This window comes from Protopterus annectens, chromosome 3.part0 (assembly GCF_019279795.1).
Source record: "Protopterus annectens isolate FY-2018-M chromosome 3.part0, PAN1.0, whole genome shotgun sequence".
Lineage (NCBI taxonomy): Eukaryota > Metazoa > Chordata > Ceratodontiformes > Protopteridae > Protopterus > Protopterus annectens.
In genome coordinates this window covers 588,004,899-588,032,070 of record NC_056731.1, presented here as the reverse complement: position 1 = coordinate 588,032,070, position 27,172 = coordinate 588,004,899, and the positions used below count along the sequence as shown (strand labels likewise).

The following is a 27,172-nucleotide window of genomic DNA, read 5'->3' as shown; positions in this document are numbered from 1 at the left end:
CATCAATATTAGGATTAGCTGTTTCCATATATATATATTTTTTAAGATATATACATAAATCTGTATTCCGAATATTAAAGCACCAATTATACATAATCCAATATTGAACAAAAATATATAAATATGCATATATGCAAAGTGCGTTACAAATCAGAGTACATACTATAGTATTGAGATTAACTATGTCAATATATATAATTAATGAACATATGTATGTATTCTAGATATTAAAACTCCATTTGTTCAACAAACATGTATCATATGTTCAGATTTTTAATTATAAACAATCATTTAACCCAGGATTAAATAGTGCACCTAATTTCGTTATCCATTTCTTTTCTTTAAGGTTGAGTTTATTATGCCAACCACTCTTAATGGTTCTGTCACCAATAATTTTGTCAATAATGGTAAAATGAAATTTTGCAGTGCTATGCGTGAGAGTGTGTTTGTATAATGCATTGGTTATCTTATGGCATCTAATATCACTGATATGCTCAGAGATACGTAGTTTAACTGGTCTTGACGTCTGCCCAACATAAAATGAGTGGCAGGTACAACATGCCAAATAAACGGCCCAATCTGTGTTACAGTTAGCAAAAAATCTAATGTCAAAAACTGTATTGGTATTCCTACTGGTGAACTCCTTAGTTTTCAACATATGCTTACAATTGACACAGTGGCCACATGGAAAGGAACCAATAAGCTTATCACCCAAGATGGTAGTTTGATATACCAGTGGTAAAGTGGACTGATAGTGATGTTTGTAGTGATTAAAGTGACCAGCCAAATTCTTGCCCTTACGAAAAGAAAAAAGGCATTTGTTCGGGATAATGTTTTTGATTCTGACATCAGCCTCCAGTATGTTCCAGTTATCCCTAATAATCTTAATAAAGTTATTGGTATTTCTACCAAATGTCGTAGTGAGTCTAAGTTTATTGGACTTTATATGTTTCTTTTTATATGTTAATAAATTAGGTCTATGTAGACCCGATGCATAGTTCTGAGCCATGGTCACATATCCTGAACTGTAGCCCCGCTCAATGAATCTGTTATGCAAATCCTGAGCATGATTGACAAAAGTGTTATTCTCAGAGCAATTACGCCTAATCCTAATAAATTGTGATTTAGGGATGTTCTTTGCAATATGTTTTGGATGAAAGCTGGATGCGTGGAGAATCGTATTGTATTGGGGGAATTTCCTATGGGTTTCAGTTGTTAAGGTGTTATCATTGTTTCTAGTTACCAAAACATCCAAAAATGTAATGGATTCTCGGTCATAGGTAATAGTAAATTGTATTCCCCATATATTATCATTCAGGTATTCCATAAATTCCTGAAGATATGGAATATCCGATCTCCACACCATCCAGCAATCATCCAAATATCTGCGCCAGATATCAATTTCTGGCAAGAACAAATTATGAGTGTCGTCATAGATCATAATTTGTTCAATATAGGCCATAAACAGATCAGCATAAATGGGGGCAAAAGATGCCCCCATAGCTGTACCTCTGATCTGTAGGTAACATTCCTGGTTGTAGAAAAAAACATTTTTAGTCAAAACATGCTCAGTCAAATTCAACAGGAGAGTATTAAACCCAGGTTGGTATAATTTAGATTCATTGAGCCAAAATTCAATAGCATCAAGTCCACCCCAATGTGGAATGTTGGTATAGAGTGAACTTACGTCCAAGGTACAGAGTAACCAATCTGAATCCAACTGCATATCATTTACAATACTCAAAAATTGAGTAGTATCCTGTATTCGTGATCTTACATATAGTAACAACGGCTTTAAATGCATAGTTAGAAATTCAGAAAGAGGTTCAGTAATCGACCCCATACCTGATACAATGGGCCTTCCAGGTGGATGTGAAAAATCCTTATGTATTTTTGGTAGAAAGTAAATATGTTGTCTAGTAGGATCAGTAATAGTTAAATGATAAAGTGTTTTTTTATCAATAATACCATTATCAACAGCAGAGTTCAAAAGTCATCAATATCCTTTTGAAAACCAAGGTGGGGTCCAGTGGCATTTTGTATAATATTTAGCATCATTAAGTTGTTTATGTGCTTCAATGTCATAGTCACACCAATCTAACACTACCACTGCCCCTCCTTTGTCTGCGTTCATAATTACCAAATCTTTATTACTTACAAGTTCCTCTAGACAAGATTTTTCACAATCAGTGATGTTATTAGACATAGGTCTCTCATGGTTATGCTTAAAATGTAACTCACTAAGTACACTTCGCAAAAAGAGATTAACAGCTGGATGCATAGGAGGAGTAAATTTTGAGGTGTGATATTTGAAACCTTCCATTTGTGAATATTCAGTGTCACCTTGTTCCTGAAAAAACAATTTTAAATTAATAAGTCTACAAAATGTAAATAAGTCATTAGTAAATGAGTCTTCTGGAACAAAAAAGCCAGGGATAAAGGATAGACCTTTATTTAGTAAAGATATCTGTTCATCTGTTAGTATGGTACTAGAAATGTTGCATACATTGTTTATTTTTTGGTCAGTATCTCCAACAAATTTTGCAGACTGGTGACTTTTTCTGTGCTTCCTACCCCCCCTCCTCCTCCTCCCCCTGTGTTCCCTAAAGGGGATACATAGTTTTTACGTTTGGGGGTGGGGGAATCCATAATAGACTGTGTGTCAGTATCTGTACCAGACGAGGTTTCAAAATCAGTGGACTCAATATTATTACTGTGCCCTTTTAGTATGGAGCGTGGACGTTTCCTTTTAGATTTAGAAACTTGCTTATTAACATTATGTCCTTCTTGGAATCGGACATGCCTAACGTTCTTGAACGGTTGTCCCTTATCATAATCTGAAAGGTCACGAGAAAACTTTTTAAGTTTTCTTTCTTTCAAAATGGTATCAAAACTTAACAGTTCAGTACTCAATTTTGTTAATAAAGCAGGAAAAAAAGTTTCATTTTGGTAATGATTGCATTCCTCAATAGAATTCAAAACTAAAGTAGTTTCACTCTCAATGATTCTAGTGTAATGATCAGATAAAGCTTTAACAAACTTCATCGAGCATTCTTGTTGTATGGAGTTCCATTCTGAAAGTAAATTATCATCAGGACTAGCCACCAAGGGCTGTATTTTCACTCTGAGACCCCTAGGGCAAATGCCCTTGACCAAATAGGCTTTTAATAATTTGTGATGCCATTTACATTCATACTAATTTTTGTTATCTATGCTGTTTGTCAATCAGCACATGTTTAAAATTTTGTAACCAATCAGCATGGCTTTATCTGTTTAAATACAGCATTTCTGTTTTGGCTCCTTGCTGTACACTGAAGAAGGCTAGGTTTTTAACCATTGCCGAAACCGGTTTGTTTTGGATGCCATTATGCTGTTTGGGTAGTTTTTATTAAACTACTCTTTTTATGACTCAGTCTACTTACTGCTGGCTTATTTTTTATTATTTTTTGTTTCTTGGAGCTATTCACTGAGAGCCGTGCAGTTCCTTACGTGCAGGGGAACATTTTGTTTGTTTTCTGCTCAACAGTGGCACAGGAAAATAACTTTCTTGGGTGGCGTAAGACAGGGAACCTTGTTGGCTAGGCTTACTTAGGCCCTTGGGCCGATAGCCTAGTACCTACCTATGAACCTATTATCTATCCATCCGTGTATGTGTGTGTGTGTGTGTGTGTGTGTGTGTGTGTGTGTGTGTGTGTGTGTGCGTGTGTGTGTGTGTGTGTGTGTGTGTGTGTGTGTTCAATTTGTCAAAGTGAAATACGAAGCCAGAAAGATTGACCTCAAAAAGTCAAATCTGTGTGTGACTATCTTATTTTGCAGTATAAAAAAGCTAGTAGCTTGTTCTATCAGTCTGAGGTGCAGTGGAGACATTTTGTTTGCCCTTTCCCTATTGCAGGGTGACCTTGAAACTTGTATATACAAGCAGCAGATGATGTGAGGCACAGGGGATCACAGAACATGCTTGCATTATATTTTTGTTTTTCAGCTGTTTGTACTTCAAATATTTTTATGGTTAGTCTTTTGGGCTTCAATATTATGTCTGTTCAGGATGCAAGTGTATTGATATTACTGAGGGTAAAGTTCCATCACGTTTTTTGCTTTATAGGTTCACAGGTAATTACTAGCCTGGCCCTGTGGGCCATTTTAAGCCTAGCCCTCTCCCTTCCAAGCTGAGAATCAATTTGATGATGTCACGTAGGAAATTTTAGTTTTTATGAAGAGTTTAAACTATGTGCCTTAAAACAGAAAACAACAGTAGTAAGAAAATACAGTACTGCATAAACTAAAATAAAAACTTCAATGGAACATTTTAAAATAGTACTGACAAGTATAGGTGAAAGAGAATTTGTTGTAGAAAACATAAGGAATAGTTAAACACAAGACAAACAGGACTGTACATACAAGTTTGACTAGAAAAACAATGCATGTGAATCAAAGCATAGAAGGGAAAGTCTTACTATGCAATACAATGCAATGAAAAGAAATGAGGATGAGCTATGGTCCGTGCTGCATACAGACATGTTAAACACGTGGACGACATAACAGATGCAAACTGACACGAGCATACCAAGTTACTGGACACCAGGACACTGCATACCAAGACCCTGGACACCAGGATACTGGATATCTAACTACATAACATCTCATAATATTTCATGAGGCACCTGGAATGATGATTTACCTAATGGGGAAGTGCTAAAAGTTAAATGTGAGTCAGGAAATGACAAGTATTAATCCATGCAGAAGGACAGTTAACTTAAAATAACACACAATAAGTGCTTAGTAAGTTAAGGTACTTTAAAATAGATGCACTGTAGATGGATCACGATTGTGAGACCAGAAGGCAGAAGACATTGTTGAAGAAATAAAATAATTAACTCTTGTGGGGGATCTACACTGATAAGGTGCTAACCGGGACATTCACTGATGCAATTCTGAGAGCTAGTGAGAGTCGAATGAACTTTCAGATAATGAGGGAGTCTAGTCAGTTACTACACAGAAAAAAAGCTGTAGGATGAACCTAAGACTTACAGAGTTACGAATGTTTAGCCATGTGCCAAGTAAAACCTACAACTTCGTAGACCCCCGTAGTAAAACTTAGAAGGGGTCTACAACAAAAGTTCTAGAAAATGACAATGCTTACGGGGAGAAGGCAAGGAATAAAAAAGGCACTTGACTAAATGTACAACTTACTGCAGTGATGTTTGTAATATGCACAGCAGAAACATATATGTGACAAGACTCTACAACAGCTTATTTTATTGTTAAATATAATTCCCACATGTCCCCAAGTTCTTTTCTGTTCCTCTTCCTGGAAAACTGAGTTCACCTAATACCACCATGAATGCATTCTTCTTCCTGGAAAACTGAGTTCACCTAATACCACCATGAATGCATTCTTCTTCCTGGAAAATTGATTTCACCTAATACCACCTTGAGTGCAGTACATCAATTCATTTACATGAATAAAAAACTTTAGATATTATTGCAAATGAACTTTGCACACTGAGTTTTACTCTTTCAACAATGCCAATGGTAGTTGTAGTATGACTGGACAGTTTAAAACAAACAGTCAGTGAGCATATTTTGTGGATGTGAGAGAATACCACAAAGACACGGAATGGGCATACCGATGGATCGGGTCAATAACTTCAGGTCATACAGGGCAAATATTATATTGTATTATTTCAGATTTAACTTCAAAATAGGATCTGTAGCACTGAACCAATTATCAGTGTTTATTGTGGGTATGCTTTCTGCTCCCCATAATTAATGTAATACATTTTGAGGTTGGTGCAATTCTGGGTAAGGATATGTAGTGACCTTTGGTACTACTGTCACTTGTAAACTAGTGATACTGTCACACTGATCAGAAACAAGTAGATAGCCAACTTATACATGAATTCATACTTTTAATTACTCAGCCAGATATGAGATTATGTACTGCAAATATACAATTTCAGGCAGCTGTACAGCAAATCAACAGTTTCAACTTTAAAGCTACAACTTGTTCACAGTAATTTTTACACAAGTCAAAAGCTCAACAAAATGAACACAATAAATTCAATGTCCAGTCATTTCTTAGATGAAACTGAAATATAGCTCAGACCAAAGACTAAAACCAACTGGTAAAATGGCACTTGTGACAAGTTGTTTCAAGAAGTATATTCCTCATCTACTCTGTGCAGGAAATGGTACTCAGAGAAAAAATAAGAGTTATTAAGTCCGGAAAAACTGACTGGGGGCTTGACATGCCACATACTGAGTATAACAGTTCAGCCAAAGTGATAGCATGGTAACAAACCTTAAGCAGCCCAAATGACATCCAGAGGAGTACTGCAGGATGAATGCCAATCAAGTCCTTTAAAATACAGAGATCAGCAATTAATAGCACTGACAAACACATGTTTCAGAACCAAGATGACAAACAATCAAAAACAGGGAACCCAGAAAAAACATGCTTTGAAAGACATCAGAGCATACAAAGAACCATGATTTAATGGATTACCTTGATAAAGCAAGACCAGAGAGAGTACAGAATGTATATGCTACAACATCCAGCTATTGGACCAACCCAGTTTACTGTTCAAGCTCAGATGGGTTAAAAATGTGCTACTGTGAAGACCTGAGGAGACCCCAACCACAGGCTGAAGGGGAGGAGTGCATTTTACCACTAAAGAAGTTTATCATTTCTGTCAAAAAAGAACAATTAACATTATTAGCTGTAAAAGAATACTGCAAATTTCTGTGCTTTAATAGAAATCAAAATGGTATTCATATTTAAACCTGCTGCTCTCCAAGTCTAAGGATTTTGGTAAAAAAAAACAGTAGTAATAGTATCAATAATAATAATTATAATAATCATTATAATAATAATTAAAATAGTATTAGTAATATACATCCCAGCTAGATAACTATATAGATCCCAGCTAGATAGATAGATGGGGTTGGGAGGGTGGCCTAATGGTTAAGGTGTTTGCCTTACAAACACAAGGTGCAGGGTTTGAGACTCACAAGGGATAATTGGCTAGGCTTACAATGGCTCGCAAGGCAGTTAGCCTAGTACTAACCTATGAACCTATGAACTATGACTTTTGAAGGAATCACAGGACCTTCTGAGGAGTGATATCACATGGAATCACTGATATACACTCAAAAATGTCAACAGCAGGCCTGCCCTTGGACATCTAGTGCTATGTACAAATGAAGCAGCAGGCTCAAGAAGGAATCCTCTGTACCCCACTGATGATGAAACCACTTCAAGCATTTCATTACTACCTTATGGTGAAAGAACGGACACAAGGCTCTCACTCCTGAGGGGTATACATAGGACAATAGAGAACTGAGGGGGGGGGGGTCTGGTTACCAGGGAGCAAACGCAAAAACTAATGGCAAAAGAATATACAAGATTCAAATGCCAGTGCAAAGTTAGAATCTAGCACTTGTAAAGCAATGGTCTTAGTGATAAGTGGTCACGCTGAAAAAAAAACAAACCATTGGTGACTGGGAAACCTCCCAGTTATACAAACATCTTCTTCTGGTATAATAATTAATGGATAATTAAAGTATACATATGTATATAAAATCTGACTCATTTTATACCCAAAGGAAAAGCAGGAATGAATAATGTATGCAACAGTAAATGGGTATAGCAGTTCTTATCAAACAGAAGCTGTATGAATGAGAAGTCAGATCTAGGTTAAAAACAACAACAATAAAACCTACTATTATATTCAAAAGTAAAAGCAATAGCAAATGCTGCTTTTAGAAATTCCTTGCCAAATTACTTCTCACAAGCAGATCTATGGCACTGTAGCTTAAGTTACAGCAGTAATATGTGTTTTTTTTTTGCTAACATTCTTTGTGTTAACATTCTATCAAAATGACTCAGCCTGGCTAATATTTATTAAGTCAAACAATGAGCTTACAGACATGCATACCTTTTGGGCATGGCCCATTACATTTTTTGCATTTTCTGATATTGTTCTCATCTACTTCATATTGTTCTGGACCACAGGTTCGAACACATGAGCCATGATCTATCACAACGTAGTTATCTGCATGAAAGAAAAAAAAACAAAAACAGAAATATGACTGCATGCTTAGGTTCTCTGCCAGTGCAGTCTGCTAAAGCTGTGGTAGGCTTAATAAAGTTTAAATGACAAAGCTATTACACTCAGAACTACAGACAAATCACCATGCTGAGGGATGCTATTAATGTTTCATTACTTTGTATTTGAGTTAAGTTGAGCATTTCCTATAACCATTTTCAGACAAAATCCAGGATAGGTCAAAAGGCTAAATAGCATAAAAACTGTACTCATATCATTGTGCATTAGCAGTGATAGAGTACGAAACAAGTAGAACAGATGCACATATGAAGTGTAAAAAAGGGATAATATAGTGGTCATGTGTGACAGATGCATAGCAGTGAATAAAGGCATGTCAGACGAGAGACAGTTTTCATCCAGTTTACTGCTGCTCAGGCTATACAGAAAAATGCATACCTACCTAATTTGCATGCACACACACTTTCAGTGTATGTGTACTAGAAAAATGCATATACTTCAACTCCTCCAAAGGGGACAGGGATAAACATATACTTACTAGGCAGTTGTATAGCATTACTAGGTTTACAGTTGCTAACATTAATTTTATTTTACTAACCGGACAGAATGTGGATGTCATTGGACCATTGTTAAGTTCAGTTCAGCGACCATTTTCATTTCAGCCTGGAGTAGTACAGTTGTCATTAACTCATCATATATATGTAAGCCTACATAAAAAAAAAAAAAAAAATATATATATATATATATATATATATATATATATATATATATACACATATATAAGTGTATATATATATATATATATATATATATATGTACAATGAATTCTGTCAGGCAGGGATTCAATAAACCACTGCTTGAGGATGACATTACATGGAATTCCTAACTGGTCAATGGCTGGGAGTGATGGCAGTAGGGAACTTGCCCTTTTTTGCAGGACTCTTATTAAAACTCATTCCTGATTTTTGCTGGATTAATCAATGTAATATAATACTTTATTTAGGTATGGCTTATTGAATCATAGCTTGATTACTTTATACAAATCCATTAAATACTGATTGTTCCCAGACCTTCATTGAAGAATAACTGGAACGTCCACAGAGGTTCCTCACTAAAAGAATACAGGGCATAAGTAAAATGTCCTATGCAGACCACCTCAAGGCCTTATCCCTGTATTCTGTCTCCTACCGGCTTTTGAGGGGAGATATATGCCTGGCATACAGGGTATTGTCAGACCCCACTCTGATGGACCTCCTGCATATCCATCAAACAACCAGCACCAGAATTACCCATTCTAAAGACTTAAACCTTGCCTGTCATATAAATAGGACCTGCTGGAGAGACAGGTATGTATCCCATAGACTACCCTGTCTCTGGAACAGGCTCCCCATCCATGTGAAGCAGAGTTCCTCCATAACCCAATTCAAGTGCAACTTGGACAATAGGATGGGAAACCGGAAATTCATCCCTGGTTTGGCACCTACAGTGGATATAAAAAGTTTACACACCCCAGTTAAAATGCCAGGTTTTTGTGATATAAAAAATGAGACCACAATAAATTATTTCAAAACTTTTTTCCCACCTTTATTGTGACCTATAACCTTTACAATTCAATTGAAAAATAAATCTGTTAGGGGAAAAATATAAAAAATAAAAAACATACAATAAGCTGGTTGCACAAGTGTGCACACCCTTAAACTAATATTACATACATACATACAATCCACAGTATTCAAATAAAATAAATGGTGAAGGCACACTGCTGAAGATAGAATAATTTCAAAACACTAGAAGACAGAGTAATATGGAGTTGCAACAAAACTGCTGTCTTTCACTGATTTAATTATTAGACATCATCTGACGTTATCATCTGGGAGCTAAAGCCATTGAGTAATTAGCATAAGAAAACAGAATACTGTTCACTTAGTAGGAATTATGAGATGCTAAGCCAAAGACTCATCTGTCTGAGTCAGTGGTAACTCAGGTGGATATAAAAGAGAGTGGGGGGGGGTTGCTTAATTATATATATTTATATGGTTTACTATCAAATGACTGAAAACCAAAAGACTAAATCCCAGAAAGACTGAAAATTCAAAATACTGAATATATTTTTAATGAAAGAGGCAAGCCCACCTGCTCCCCTCACACCCCCTGCTAACTATATATACACCAACTCCAAGATCGCACAACAGTGGAGAACGGGCAAATTCCATCATTCAGTATTTTGAATTTTCAGTCTTTTTGGGATTCAGTCTTTTGGTTTTCAGTCATTTGATAGTAAACACACACACACACACACACACACATATATATATATATATATATATATATATATATATATATACACACAAACACACACACACATATATATATATATATATATATATATATATATATATATATATTTATACACACACACATTATATGTATACATATGTACATACATATACACACACACACACACACCCTGTCATTCTAACTACATTCACCAGTATTTACTACAGTTTACATATTCAGTTATGCAAGCTGACATCTTACATTCCATCCCCCATTTTCTCTCCACAAACACCTTTTTACTTCACCATACATATCTCAAGCATTTCTATTTTCATTATACACTAATTCATCACATTATCTTTTCCACAGTACCTGTAGTATTGTCATCAATATCCTATCCTGTCAACTTTTTTTGCATATTTCCCCTAAAATATTATACTCCAGTTTATATTTTGAAAACTAGATAAGGGTGAGGGGATTGTAATTGTGAATAAAATAGACTACACTACTGATATGCATAATTTACTGCAGAATACAGAGAAATATGAAAATCTCCAGGAATGAAGTATTTATTGTGTACACAAAAATAGACTTATTCCTGGAGGATTCTTTATTACAATTGGTGATAAATGTGGACTTGTATAACTTTTTGATTAATAAACACCCTTAATTACCATACCAACTGTCTTTGGTATCCAAAGGTCCACAAAAGTATTGCTTCACCCCCTTACCGTTTGATCATAGCAACCCAAAACTCAAAAACTTACCTGTTAGCAGTTTTTGGAGATCGATTAATAAAGAATTCCATGTGCCCAGTTAATTACATTCTAAAAGATTCATGCAATTTTTTTTACTATAGCAATTCTTGTAGTTTTTCCACAGTATTTGTGATGGACTTGTTCACTTGCATTCCCCACCAGGAAGGGTTAGAATTATTTAACACAGCTATCATTGAACTAACTTCCTTGGAGAATACGTTTATTAATGTATGTTATGGAAACTACATTAACCAATAACATTTTTTACTTTTGAAAGGGTTTTTTTTTTCAACAGGTTACAGAGTGGCAGTAGGGGGGAAATTATGCTCCCTTATATGCCAACTTAGTTTTATACAGTTGGGAGAAATTATATGTTACTAACTCCAAGTAAAAAAAAAAAAAAACATTGGCATTGTTACCTCCTTTAACTGGACAATATTTTTATTTTATGGAAGGACCCATGCAACTACACTATTGAATTTGTGGCATACTTGAACAATTCTACTTAATTTCTTAAATTCACATAGACCTACTCGGTAGATGCAATAGATTATCTGGACAAAATGAATTTTAAGGATAAGATCAATGGATGCTTTAGTTCTGAGATATTTAGGAAGGCTTCCTTTTCCAACAGTTACTTAGATTATGGTAGCTGTCATCTGAGGCATGTTAAAAGGAATATCTTTAAAGGACAACTAGTGCTAGCAGCAAACATGTCCTCTAATTTTGACATTTTTAACAATGAGGTTGATAGTATCAATCGCATGTTGTTAGATGGAGGTTACCCTCCTAATTTACTTTATTCCATTAGGGATGAACATTTGAATGACTGGGGCAAAAGTTTAAACCACTTTTGTGCACAGATTGGAGCAGTGGAGACTCTGTAGTATTAGATAACAGACTTCTAAACAAATCCAAATATGCAAACAGTTTAGTGATTCCATTTCCCCCATACACAAAAGAAATTAGGAATATTTGTTGAATCTGGAGTATTTTATAGTAGATGAACATATCTACAAAACTTTAGACAATTTTCCTGGATTTGTACATAAAATTAATAGAAATTTAAAACATCTTGTTGAACATACAGTGTATACTGTAACTACTAAACATCTAACTGGTATAAGATGTCACACTTGTAACCAGTGTACTTATATTCTTGAAGAAAAATAAATAGTTTACCTGGCCAATGGAAACCCATAGAAGGTTTATGGTCTGTTTACTCCAGGTTTTACATAGGAAAAACAGAAATACAGTTTTGAACTTGGATTTATGAGCATAACTATGGTATATCTAAGGTTAACACTAACAATGCACTGTGCAAACATTCCTTGACTTGTTCTAACTTTGGTAAATTCAGTTTTAGTATTTTGGAAGTAGTCCCCAAAGATCCACAGGGAGGTTTTTGTGGAAATAAATTAGAACTTAGGGAATTAGTATGGCAATTGAGGTTAAATGCCTTTGAGCAACCAGGGTTAAATGAACACATTTCTATTTCTGCAGTACTCACATTTAAAGCAGCAACAAAACTTTAAAAGTGTATGAACTTGTTGAAATGTATTGTTTATTTAAATGATTATTTTAATGCATTATTACTTTTAAGTTTTTATATATAAAAAGAAAACGTAACTTCAGATTTTTGTTACTGAGAATTGCTTGTCTGTGACAAATAAAAGCTTGTTCATTTGGAATACTACCTGGGTTTCATGATTTTTGGAAATTATTATGACTGAACTCATCAACAAACTTTTAAGACCACTAGTTTTGCTGTTTTTTTTCCAACACTCGTAATGGTTATGTTTGACTTAGTCAGATTCCTGTGCTTGTTCATGTTTTTAAATTCATATCTAAGTAACAGTCTGCAGAACATTACATGCCTAGCTAATAACCCATATTCAAAAGTTTGCTCCAGCCTCATTGAGGGCAATACAAGTTAGAGTGAGGGAGAATTTGAGGCTTCACAACCAAACCACCAACTAGGTTGAACCTAAAGTTGGCAAGAGTGCTAGTCTGCTTGACATGTAGTGGAAATTTGCTCCAGATGTGGGGAATACACTACTGAGATATTCCAATATATCTTATTTATTTATAGATGAAGATTTAGTTCCTCTAAACTAGTATTTCAGGAACCATTTATTCTGAGAAGGAAAAGAGAGCAGGGTTGATCTATCATGTCTTAAATGGCTAGACTGAGATCTCCATGGGGAGAGTCTGTAAGAAATTGAGCACAGAGATAGGACTGCCAGTCTGTTCTGATAACAGGTTTTTGAGACCACTGACCTTTTTACATAGGAACCTCTGAAGTCCGTCAGGTGTGGGATATGTTTAGACAAATACATGCTAAAAAAGAGCATTACATTCTAATGAGACATGAGTAAAGGGGAACAAAGACTGGTTAAAACCAAGAGGAGATGCCTTTGCAAAACAGATGATTCAGACAGAAAGCATTCCTAACTACTTTGGTGACATGATGATCAAAAGCTAAGAATTTATCAACAAGAGTGACTAGATCTCTTACAATAGTATCTGACTAGTGAAGTGTATCATCTATAAGATATGGGAACATAATTTGTTTACCAAAATTAACTATGCTACATTTTTCACATTTAATTTAAGAACATTGTCCTTGCACTTTTTGTTAACGTGGTCTAACCCATGTTGGAATTCCCAGTTTACAGTCATCTGCAAACTTAGATGACCACATGTCAGATGCATTGGCCTTAAGGTCTGAGAAATAGATGCTAAACAGGAGAGGGCTCAACAATGAGCTCTGTGGTACACCACCGGTAACTTTTCCACTTCCAGAAGTTGTACCTGCTACTCTAACAACATAGATTATGCCTGTCAACCAGTTAGCCATACTCCACACAACATAAAGATTTATATTTATATTTACAAGTTTCTCAATTATGCCTTCATAAGGAAAAGTGTTAAAGGCTTTGGACAGGTCCAGATATGCTGCAAGTGCTGCATAACCATTATCCGTAGCTTCCTTGACTTTCTCAAATAAATTAATGAGGTTAGATAGGTAGCTCCTTCAATTAAAAGTGTTGCATTGATTGAAAATTCTGCTAACCCAGGGTCTTACTATCCAGATTAATGAGATCTGAGATAAGTTCTATAACTTTATATATGAGAGTAATGGGTCTATAGTTACTAGGTTCTGCTGTTGGACTGCACTTCACTGGCATTCCAATGGCTGTTTTCTAGTGGAGAGGCTTAGATTAAAGAGGTTAAACAGGGATTCAGATAGGTTAGATATGACATGGATAAAAAGGTAATGTGGTATGTTAAGGCCTGCGGATGAGGTGTTCTTAGCTTTTTTTTGGGGGGGGGGGGTGACAGGACTAGTTATATAATAATTAAATGGGTGACTATTATTATTATGGAATCACTGGAATATTGATAACTGTGGCTAGAGTATGTTTTTTGTGTGACTTTCTTTTTTTATTTTTAAAAACAGAACTTTACTGGATTTGCACATAGATAACATTCACAAGATTGTCCCAAGCATATCATAAATGCACCAAAGCTCATTCAGAATTTCATAGTTTTGATTAAATTGCATAGTAAAACTTAAAACTATATGCATTGCAAGTCTGTGGAAAGGTCCCTTGATAGTGATTTCCATTCCTAAAAGGTTAGTGTTGTCATGGCCGCCTGAATACAGAGTAGACACTTCATTTCCTGTAGGTAAAGACAGCAGTGTGAGGGAAAAGGCCAAAAATACAAAAGTGCAAGTCCATCACTGGTGGAATGTCCTTTCTAAGCGACCACTGAGCAGTGGCATATACTCGTTGCCAGACACGGGTCACATCATATATAGGTAATGGGCCATCTTTTGGCTAGATCTTCAGCATACAACCATACCATGTCCCTGTTTATCAAAATATTCTGGGGTTCACTGCTAGAACTGGATTTTTTTGAAGCAGGTGAAAGGTGGTATACCTTCTGTCCCAATATGGATTTTACAGAATGTCTTAAAAGTTGGATGGATTCAGATCTGTCTTAAGAAGGGAGTACCAAATCTTCCTTTCACTTTAGAAATGATTAGGTCTGTGGGTATCTACATCCCAATAAATCTGGGAAAAAATATGAGATACTAACTTGCAACACCTTGCATGGGCTTTCACCACTGACTCAAAAAGGACTTCTCCACCTTAGTATTCAAGCTATTAATCTGTAGAAATTGCCACCATTGTAGCAAATTACACTAAGGTCTATGGGCTGCTAAGGGGTCAGGGCAAATGACCTAATGGTATGAAAGTCAGTATAGAAGCTAACACCCCTTTGTACCCACTCTCACCAAAGAAGAGCATGTCCCTCTTTAGAAATATTGGGATTTTCCCAAATGCAGTCCCATGCGCCAAGATTATCATTTAATAATATTACCCTCACCAATGTCCCTCATAACCAGGAGTCATGTACCCCAGGGGTCCAAACTTTCCTTCTTTCTTTCTTCTCCATGCATTCACTCTGTAATGAGATCAGATAAATATCAGGAATTAACTATGACAAGCATGGTTTCAGCCTTGCTATCATCCATTGGACTAACTCTGAGATCAAGCCATATCACTGAAAGTCCCAGACACCAAATCCTCCAAACATCTTATGAGCCATCAACTTTGTCCTAACGCAGGGTGGGATTTGTTCCAAATAAAGGACATCACCATTCCTTGCAAATTCTCTATAAGGAAATGTCATGTTACTCCTGGTATACAATGAGATAGGAAAAGAAATTTCATCAGAATAGCCATTTTCACTGATGAGAGCTGTGAAAGAGCATTTTCAATGGGGTCCATGTCATAAGCTCTGCCTGGCATTCTTGTATTAAGGTTGAGGGGTGGTAATAGCAACAGACTGAAGGGTTATTTGTATCTCCAAATACATATGGTAGTCGGCCTATTTAGCTGCACAGTGTTCCAAATTGGTCTTCAATGCTCCACACTGGGGACTTAATGGGAATAGGATAGACTTATTCCAGTTCACTATGAGACCTGATAACTATCCAAAAAAAAAAAATTTTCAAAAACATGTTTTTGTGGATTAACCACCCATAATGTACAGTCATCAACAAACTAGGTATCTGCAGGTTTGCCTTCCCCTGTCATCATAATGCCTCGGTGCAGATATTTATAGTACGTATAAGCAGGTAGAGATGCCGATTGATTCAACAGCTACTAGAAAGAGAAAGGGGGAAGTGGACACCTTTCTCTGGTAGCACGGGTAACATTTGTGGCTTTCTGACAATTCACTGAAGACTGAAGTCAGTAAATAATGACAGACATTTGAATTTCAGACTTCATAACCATCTCCCTGTGCTTCCGCTGAAAACTGGCTTCATTCCAAGTCAGACTTTTCCAGTTAACAATTGTTAAATAAATTAAATAAAAATAAAAAAAAATGCATGCTAACACAAAACCTGCTATTCTAGCAATTTTTTTCAGTTTATAAGAGCACTACTTAAAAATTCTCTCTCTATTTTTGGCCTTGTCCAGACTTTTTGCACTAAGAGATCGAGAAGTATGTCTCTGAATTTGGCTTGGGATACTTGTAAACATCTGTGGTATAATGTTCCTGATAATGCCTCTCTTCTTCTTACTCACACCCCCACTTCGAACACTAGCAGCAATGAAGTCAGAGTGTATTGCAGAGCTCTCTCCCGCTGCTGTCCTGTTAGTCCTTACAAAATGGCCATCAGTGAAGGTGCACATTAAGGCTCCTGATACATAGATTCAACCTGATAATGGTTGAAACAGGGTCAGTCCTTATGGTAGGAATATAGATGAAAGCCCCCACCAAGAATTCAAGATCTTTACTGGTCAGCTTTCACTAATAAATAAAGACTTTGCTCCCTGGTTGAAATCTAATTCACATCATTGCTAGAATTGTGAATGTCTTTATGATAATCTCGATAATAGAAGATGTATAGAACATCAGCCACTAAATGTATCAACTGCCAAAAAACTATGACTGTAATAAAAGTGAAATAATACCCACTGCAATCAAGGCTCAAATCTGAACATCAAGTGAAAGCAAAAAAAAAAAAACATAAATACCGTTTAAATTAAGGGGGAGAAAGCATTCCCAGAGAGCCAAGTCAAAACGAATTAAAATACGTTAGAAATGGGTTTGGCTGCAAATATTAGTTCTAAGGAATGAAAGGGCAGGGCTGTCAAACAGCACTACAAAAAGCTTCCCTATCTGATAGAAGACAATATTATTTATTTGAAGAAATACTTCTGTAGCTGCAAACTTAAAACAATGGTCACATCTCTTTTCCAAAATATGCGGTACAATGGAAATGTTTCTGGTGGCATGGGCAATTTCTGTTACATGTTTAGATAATATTAATTTAATTGCATTTGTTTTGTTGACACACTAATAGACTGATCCTTATGGACCCACTTCATCCATTATACAAAGTAGTACAAAAGCCTTTTGTCTCTGTAGTATACTTACCTTCACAGCAAACTGTGGCAACATATACCAGAAACATGGTGCTGCGGTAGTGTTGTTGCCTCACAGTAAGACGTTGTCCGGTTCGATTCTCAGCTAGAACGTCTTCTGTGTGGAGACATGCGTGAATGGGCGTACCTTCGTTGAAGGTTGTGCGTCAGGGCCGGCAACTTGGCACGTAAAAATCTACTGCCAATCATTAGCGGACCGGAGTTCCGCTGTAGCGACCCCTAACTGGAAAAGCCGAAAGACACAACAACAACATGGTGTCACAAGGGATGCAGTGCTCAACACAGTGCAGAAAGCCTGACACACTCTGTTTATCTCACACAGTTTACAGTTACATTTATAGTAACCACAGCATTTGATTTGAAGTTACAGCTTTGGGGTAAACTACACATTTGGGATGATGTATGTATATAAGTGCCCTTTAAATTCCACAACCTTTTATAACTATACAGGATATTTAATAAAAATTTATCTAACAGAGCTTCACTTCAGAGCTAGTCAGCATTTTGGCAAGATTCTTTTGTTTTCCAAACAGATAAATGAAATTGCTAAGACAAAATGGCTCATCACAAATCAAATAAATGTGACTGCTTCTATTAGTAGTGAGGCACATAAAGTCTGCGACCTGAGAGAATAATCATGTGATTCTCTCTACAGCATCATGCAGAGGAGAATAAAGATATTGTCTGGCTGAAAATTTCGCTGTCATTTCCTGAATTCTGGCCTCAACTTCAAAGGGATTATTGTACAGTCTAGAGGCTTGAGGAGACTCTAATGAATACTGTTAGACCTGTAAGATGGATGACAGCTAGTAAACTACAGTAAAACATACATAGAAATATGTATACACACACTCAGTTATCCTGTAGTATTGTAGTTTTCACAAAAAGAACACATTTTGATACTGTGATCCATCCCTGCATTGTTAAAGGTTCTTTATGATTATAACATTTTGACGATTTTTGAAGGCAATATTTTTCAGTTTGCACAATGGAAGTTATATATATTAGAGATCTGAACATTATTAATAGATAAATTAGATACAGTTAAGACTGATTTAAACCCGGATTTTGTGTGTATGTAATGGTCATATCTTGTCTCGGGTATAAAAATAACAGATGATGGAATGTTGACACAAAGAACTGGAAACATATGGACAAATATACATAACAAACCTGAGAAGCATCTCCCAAGTCTTGCAGCACTATGTATCCATATTTATGTACAAGTATACAGTGATGCAATTTACACTAAAAAATAATACATAATAATTAATGTCTAAATATGACATATACAGCTGGTTACTGGACTCTGTCAACAGGACGAAATGAAAACATACTTAATTTCCTTCTTGCTATAGAATAAATGACCAAAATAGACACAAGACTTACATGGACATGCCTTTACACAGGTAGCTCCAAAACTATATTTTCCTCCCGGGTTGTCATCCAGCTGAAAGGTTTGAGAATTATAAGTCATCAAGGGAGGGCATGATTCCTTGCAGGTATCTCCATCCTTAAACATACGACATGACTTTTTTCCCCCAAGGAAAGAAAAAAATGTTAATGCAAGAAAGATAACCCATAAGAGAAGGAAAATTAATAATTAGCAAAATAGTTCATGAATAATGCAAGTAAATACTTGTTACTTAAGAACAAGGGGATAAACAGGTGACAGGTTTTGTCAGATTTGATTTAATAATCTAAATTCTGCTATAGTACCTGGAATACTGGCTCTTTTTTGGGCTACATCCCCATACAACAACCAGTTACCACAAAACACAGCAAACTGTGAATATAAGGAATACCTGTGGGCAAGCCTCCTTCAGGATACAACTAATATGATGTATTGTATTCTACAGTGTAGCAGCATAAAGTACAAACTCTGTTTTTGGGCTCCTGTCATGCTTACTCAAGACATGGCTGAAACAATACATCATGGATAAATCATCAAAATGAAGGCACCATTTCAAATAATGTATCAAATCAAGTTATCAATATGCAGAATGACAAGTGACATACTGTAACACATACATCGCAGAAGGCCATGACAACTTTCATATAACATATTTTTGCATACAGAGACTGTGCCCTGACTATGACTCGGGTAACTGGGATTTAGTCAGTAGCTCCAGCACTGAAGGAGCCAGTCAATGAGGGGTGGAGTGAAGGGGTGTGGCTTGCTCAAATCTCTTGGATGAAAAGGCGGGGTTTACATGAACTCAGATGCACATGGTTCTGTGCTATCCATGGTGGAAACTGCAGAACAGCACTTACACTGTAGGGTGAGGCCCTTCACTGAGAGCCCACTGCATACCCTTCATTACTTTTCCAGATGTGCATGTGGTTAGGGCCGAGGAGAAAATGTAAAAGCTTCAAAGCATTCCTAATGGCTGCTTCAGTTATAACCCATCTCAAATGGCTCCTGCCTGGTGAAGTACACAGATGGATCACTGACAGAGTGTGTCTGATGAGCATCAATCAGTGGTGGCAAAAAATGCAAAGAAAAAAATGATTTTCACACAAGATATTTCTGATGTGTGCTCAGAGACTGAATGCACACTGTAGATAGGCTGGACACGGTAGAAACACAGTTTATCCAGGGTAGCTCATAGCCTTGTCCAGCTGTATAATACACCTTCTGTATCCAGTAATAAAGAGACAGCGTCTTGAAAGCTATAATGTTCATCACATAAAAAAAAAACATGTCATGTAAGCTTCAGAAGATTTTCAATATATTTATGTTCCTGATCAAAAATTGTCTGAGATTTACAAAGCCTCTGTCATTAAGTCCTTAAACACAGCCATATTAGACATATAAACAGTATGACAGACAAATATTTTTTGTTTCTCAAATATCTTTTTAACAGTTTTTGTAAAATTGTCAAAATGCTAAAACGATTAGAATAAACAGAATGAGGTGTAACTTTTAGTTATGTACTCACCATAACTTCAGATGTTTGGGATCCATCTCGCCTACATTCTGAATGATGGGTTCGGAGCCGATCCCTCGGCTCCGACTCGGCACGCTTATGCCAAAGAGCGAAGTCTCTAATTGGCTGAGCTTACTATATCCCAGGATGCACCACTACCAGTCCCCCAGATCTAGTTTGTCCGCATACATGCACACATGCACGCCCTGCTTATATAACATCATCAGATGAAACAAGATAAACAGTAAAACTCAAAACCGTTCAATCTCTTCTGATCTCCAAGGCAGGGGGAAGGAGGGTGGGTTTTAGGAATGTGCGAGATGGATCCCAAACATCTGAAGTTATGGTGAGTACATAACTAAAAGATGTTATGTGATCCTATCTCGCCTACATTCTGAATGATGGGACAGCGTCCCTAGCACCTGAATCCTGGGTGGCTCACTGGAAAACACTCCTGAGTACCGTGGAACCAAATGATGCTCGTCCTTTAGATGCCACATCCAATTTGTAGTGGGAAATGAAAGTGTGCGGGTTGGACCAAGTAGCCGCAGCACAAATTTCCGATATAGCGAGCTTGGAATGAAAAGCTATAGAAGTAGCCATAGCTCTGGTAGAATGAGCTTTGATAGATGATGCAAGTTGCTTATTCAAGAAGAATAGGCCTGAGTTATGCAATCTCTGATCCATTTTGAGATTGTAGCTTTTGTGATGGTTTGGCCCAATTTATTATCTGAGAAGGACACAAACAACTGGTCTGACTTACGAAGTTGCTGAGTCCTGTCTAAATAGAAGCGTAATTGCCTGTGAACATCCAATTTATGGAGAGTGTATTCTGCTTCATTAGAGAATTTTGGAAAGAAAACTGGTAGTTCTAGAGATTGTTGAAGACAGAAACTAGAGCAGACCTTTGGGACAAAGGATGGATTAGGCCTAAGTGATACTCTATCTTTGTGGAAAATCAAATACGGTGGTTTAATAGACAGGGCTTGAAGCTCTGAGACTCTTTTTGCCGAAGTAATAGCCACTAAGAATGCCGTTTTCCAAGACAGATATTTTAATTCGCATGTAGCAGCCGGCTCAAAAGGGGGAGATGTTAATGCGCGAAGCACCAAATCAAGATCCCACGGAGGTGCAGGATGAGAAACTGGTGGTCTTAACAGACTCGCACCTTTAATGAATGTTTTGCATAGTCTGCTGCTCATCAAAGGAGGATCCGTGGATTCATGGAATTTAGAGATAGCAGCTAGTTGAACTTTAATAGTTGAGACAGAAGATCCCTGATTAAACAGGGATGTTAAGAATTTCAAAACCTCTGGGACAGGAGCAGTGATAGGGTCTAAGCCCTTGAGTTGAGCCCAGATAGCAAACCTCTTCCACTTACTGAGGTACAATTTGCTAGTGGTGGGTTTGTGGGCCGAAGATAAAATGTGAACAACTTCCGGGTCTAGTGTGTGACTTCTAACTAAGGTTGGAAGTGGAGGAGCCAAGCTGTCAACTTCAGAGATTGAAGGGACTGATGCCAATGTCCCGACTGATGGATTAGCAAATCCGGGATCAGGTCTAAGGTCCACGGATCGTCCACTGCATGCTTTTTCAGGTAAGGAAACCATATCTGACGAGGCCAGTATGGGGCAATCAGAATCATTGAAGACCCTAGCTGAGAAGCTTTTGAATAACTTTGGGAAGGAGTGGAATTGGAGGAAAAGCATAAAGTAACCCTGTTGGCCAAGGTTGTGCTAGAGCATCCATGGCTGGTATTTCCTGATGTGGAATCAAGGAGAAGAACCTTTGGCACTTGGTGTTTTGTGGAGTCGCAAATAGGTCGCAGCACGGCGTCCCCCATCTCTTGAAAACCTGGGCTGCTACTGCGCGGTTTAGAGACCATTCGTGAGGAGAGAGAATTGTTCTGCTTAATTTGTCCGCCAATACATTCGACTTTCCCGGGATGTGGGTCGCTACCAAGAAGCGGTTGGTAGCTACGGCCCATTCCCACACTCTCATGGCCTCTCTGCAAAGGGGATACGATCTGGTCCCTCCTTGTTTGTTCAGATACCAAACCACCGACATGTTGTCTGTGTGGATGGCTATGATGCCCTGAGGAAGGAACTTGTGTAAGGCCTGTAGGGATAGGAGTACCGCCCTCATCTCCAACACGTTGATGTGGAGAAGAGCTTCGTCCGGAAGCCAGGATCCCTGAACTAGCCTGCCCAGACAATGCCCCCCCCACCCTATCTGGGAGGCATCTGTCATCAGGGTAACCACTGGAGGGGGGAGAACAAAGGGCTTTCCCTGATCCAAGTTGGATGTCTGAAGCCACCAGCGAAGGTCCCTTTGCATATTTCCGTAATCATGATGTGATGATTGAGGGGAAGATCTTGGAAGGACCATTGAGTTGATAAGAGCCACTGAAGAATCCTCATGTGTAACCTTGCTAGAGGAACTAAAAATACCGTGGCAGACATTGAGCCTAGAACCTGTAGGACCATCCTGGCTGGGGCTTTGGATCTTGAGATCAGAGCTAGAACTTGGCCCTGTAAAGTTCGAATCCTGTCGGCAGGAAGAAAGACACGCATCAATCTTGAGTCTATCTCTGCTCCTATAAACTTTATGCGCTGAGAGGGCAGCAAGACAGACTTTGACCAATTGAATGTAATCCCTAGGGAAACACCCAGGGAGATGGTGGCTTCGAGGTTGTCCATAAGTAGATGCCTGGTGGTGGCAGTCAGGAGCCAGTCGTCGAGATAGGGAAACACTTGGAATCCAAGACTCCTCAGGTGAGCCGTCACTACTGCCAAGCACTTGGTGAACACCCTGGGGGCTGTGGTGAGACCAAAGGGCAGAGCACAAAATTGGTAATGACTGGTTCCCAGGCTGAAGCGCAGATACTTTCTGGACGCCTGATGTATCGGTATGTGATAATAGGCGTCCTTGAGGTCTATGGAGCACATCCAAACATCCTTCTCCAACAACGGGAGAATGGATTGCAACGTGACCATTCGGAATTTGGATTTCGTGACGGATAGGTTTAGTCTGCTGAGATCCAATATTGGTCTCAGGTCCCCTGTCTTTTTTGGCACTAAAAAGAACCTGGAGTAATTTCCTAATCCGATTTGGTCTGTGGGGACCGGTTGGATGACTCCTTTTTCTAGCAGCTTTGAAGCTTCTGCAGCTGCCATTTCCCTTTGACTGGATGGCGGGTCCGGGATTCTCTTGGACGAAGGGGGTGAGGCCTTGAATGGGATGGTGTAACCTCCGGCAATTATCCGAAGCACCCATCTGTCCTGAGTGATTGACTCCCAGGCTTCTAGGTGCTTGGCAAAACGACACCCGACTGGCTCCGGAGCAGCACAGCCGGGCAATCCCTCATGTTGTATGGGAGGCTGAAGAGCCACGAAAGGACTCGCGGTCTCCAGAATTGCGGGGCCCTCTGCCGCCTCTGGGACGGCGTCTCCCTGAAAAATTTCCCCGCCCTCTGCCTCTGGACGGGAATCTTCCTGCTGTTGGGAGAAAAACTTGCGAGATTTTCGAACCACATTTTCCCTCCTTTGGCCTTGGGGTAAGGCCGAAGGGAGTGGAATAACGGGCCCCTACGGCAGATAACGTTTTCCCTCTTGCTCACAGCGGTAAGGGTGTCTTTCACCTTGGGTCCAAACAATGAGGACCCATCAAAGGGAGCGTCGGCGAAGGAAGACTTGAAGGCCTCCGCAAACTGACACAAGCGGAGCCAGGCTTGTCTACGTAGAGCAACGCCTGTGCCTGCCGCTCTACCCGCATCTTCGGCCGCATAAGAAATGAGCCTCATGGACGAGTTAGCAATTGACGTAAGGATAGCCAACTGAGAGCTAACGGACTGGGCTAGCTGCTCAGGTAGGTTACCCGAGAGTGAGTCTGACAACTCCTTGACCAGATCCCTCTGAAGCCTGGTAAAATGTGCCAAATAATTCAGAGACCTTAAAGTAAAGGCCGCTGAAGTCAGGGTGCGCTTCCCGCACCTATCCATACTCCTAGACTCCTTATTAGGAGGATGGATGGACGTTGAAGCCTCTGCCACGTCCTGTTGTGTAGCAGATGCCACCACCATGGCATCTACAGCCACGCCTTTAGTAAGGAACTCCTTCTCGGGGAGCAGATAAGAACTTGTTTGGGCGAGAAGGGACTGGTTCCACGGTATCCGGTGTTCCCGCCTTCGACAAACTAAATCCAGAAGCTTGTCGAAGGGCGGAGACACCCAGGAGGCGGAGGGCTGAGCCCCAAAGGCCTTGAGGAGCACTGATTCGTCCGCAGAGGGGTTTGGACATCCAGCCGCCTCGTTGTTTGAGGATCTCTAAGATGTCTGCAAAGGAGACATCATCCGATGACGACTTAGGGGACCCTCTGCATCATCCATATCCGTGTCCGATGTGATAGACTCGGGAGTCCACGTGCTTCCTCTTGCACGATCTCTTCCTTGGGGGTTCCTCTGGAGATGACTCAAGAACCCTCAGGAAGAGGGGAACCCCATTGGGGTAACCTCAGGCCTCGGGGCTCCGCTGGCTACGGACAGGGAACTGCCAAAGACCCAGTCTCCACGCCCAGGAAGGTGCTGGTAAAACCGAGAGATGGTCAAGAGGATTTGGCCAAGGCACTCCTCATGGCTCTGAAAGCCGGACCTCCAGAATCCTGGGAGCGCCCAGTCTCCGGGCCATGATAGTAGACGGAAGTCCGCAGCAAGCACCGAGAGGGAGGCTCGAACCGAAAGCATCGGTCCCAAACATCACCCTCGGGTCCAGCCGAAGAAGTCCACAGACCAAACTCGGACCCGAGGGCCCGGGTTGGAGTAAGGGTCGGAGCCGACCCTGAGATCTCCACCGGCTCCAAGAGCACCTGCTCCGACGGAGTCGAAGCAGTCGGAGGAGGAATAGCAATGGGGTGGGTCATGGTCATCGGCTCCGAAGCCAACTGGGTCGGAGCCGAAACAAATTTTTGGAAGACTGGGGACTGGAAAAGTCTTTGTAGCACCCTGTCTATATCAGAATCCGACATTCTCGAAGACCGAGAGGAAACAGAACGGGTTCGAGAAGACCTCTCCCTCGGCCCCAAGGGACTAGGGGACCGGCTCCGAGGCGACTCGATGAGAATCGGCGCCGAGGAAACACACACACCAGATTCCATCGGTGCCGAGGTAGACTTCGGCGCCGAGGAGGAAGTGTCTGAGCGGGCGACCCTTGTCGGCTCCGAGAGCAGTGGAGCCGAAGGTGACCCGCCTCGATGCCCCAGCCATCGGCTCCAAGCCCGAGGAGTCAATACTGGAGGCATCGAGACAGACCGTTCGCACCTCGGCTCCGAAGTCTTTGGAGCCGAAGGAGAGGCCTGCCTAGGTCTCTTGGCAGTCGGATCCGACGGACTGGTCGGAGCCGACGCCCTTTTCTTTTTGGCAGGAGTCGGAGCGGAAGACAAGGCTTCTTCAAAAGAGGGCTTAATCAACCCTTTAAGAATTAATTTATTTTTCCTCTCCTGGAGGACCCTGGAGGAAAAAGCGTGACATACGCTGCATGACTCCTGCAAGTGCTTTGCCCCTAAACAATACACACACAGTAGATGGTCATCAGTAACAGACATCTTAAAAGCACATTTAGAACATTTCTTGAAGCCCGAAGGCCTATGAGGTTGAGACATGTTGATACAGAAATTTAGTCACTCTGACAGGAAAGTACACTAAATTTTAACTACTGATATAAGCTAACAGTAAAAAATAAAGCCGACTCTTCCTGTGAAAGAACAGGTAACTCTAAACCAATTTGAACAACTATTAGAGACCCTGTAATCAAAATATTAACAGTCCGGGAAGGCCCTGAATGGAAGGGGGCCGAAAACAAACTGAACTCAATCACACACAACAAATCCAAGTCCAAATCGTACACAAAGTAAGCGATAGCTGTTAAAACAGCTTTTGAGAGCAAAATCAGCAAAAAACTGACAGAAAAGTTAGTTTAATAAACTACTTAGCCCAGCCAGCTCGAGACCACGTCTTCGCAGGGAAGCGGCAAACGAGATCTGGGGGACTGGTAGTGGTGCATCCTGGGATATAGTAAGCTCAGCCAATTAGAGACTTCGCTCTTTGGCATAAGCGTGCCGAGTCGGAGCCGAGGGATCGGCTCCGAACCCATCATTCAGAATGTAGGCGAGATAGGATCACATAACATCATAATATAGCCAAATAGAATAATCATAGCAGCTGTTGAATCCCTCAGCATGCATGCTCATAAGGGTCATCCATTCCAGTGGACATGATAGTAACCCCTCCCCATAATTTAAGACTTGTCCTACTGTTGTGTGACAAAAAAACATATTACCTACTCCACCAGTTCCAGGGACCCAAGTGTTCAGCAAGGAGAAATCCCAAGTGAAAGACATGGTATGTGCCTAAGCTCAAAATCACTGAGCAATAATTCCAATGTTGTATTTTATGGTTATTAAAACACCAACAGCTACTTGAACAAGGCTAATAGATATTGAAATCTACTGGGTTCTTTTCTCAACCAATGCTGGTGAGCATTCTGCCAGGGCCAACAGCTGCTTAGCTCTCACTCCCCTGCCCACATACCTTCCCTCCCAAAACAATATTTTTTCCAATCACTAATTATATACAGTCTTAACCAATCCTGTTTGAAATGCTAATCTTACTCCCCCTC

General features: G+C 39.4%; 1 protein-coding gene across 1 annotated transcript in view; it reads right to left on the bottom strand.

Moving 5' to 3' along the window:
- The window catches only part of EGFR (epidermal growth factor receptor), a 1,653,396-nt gene that overhangs the window by 584,141 nt on the left and 1,042,083 nt on the right, over positions 1-27,172 (bottom strand). The window contains exons 7-8 of the mRNA XM_044064990.1: positions 18,961-19,102; positions 7,938-8,054 (exon numbers count right to left, since the gene is read on the bottom strand). Of these exons, the coding sequence (XP_043920925.1) occupies positions 7,938-8,054; positions 18,961-19,102 (259 nt within the window). The remainder of the gene's footprint in view (positions 1-7,937; positions 8,055-18,960; positions 19,103-27,172) is intronic.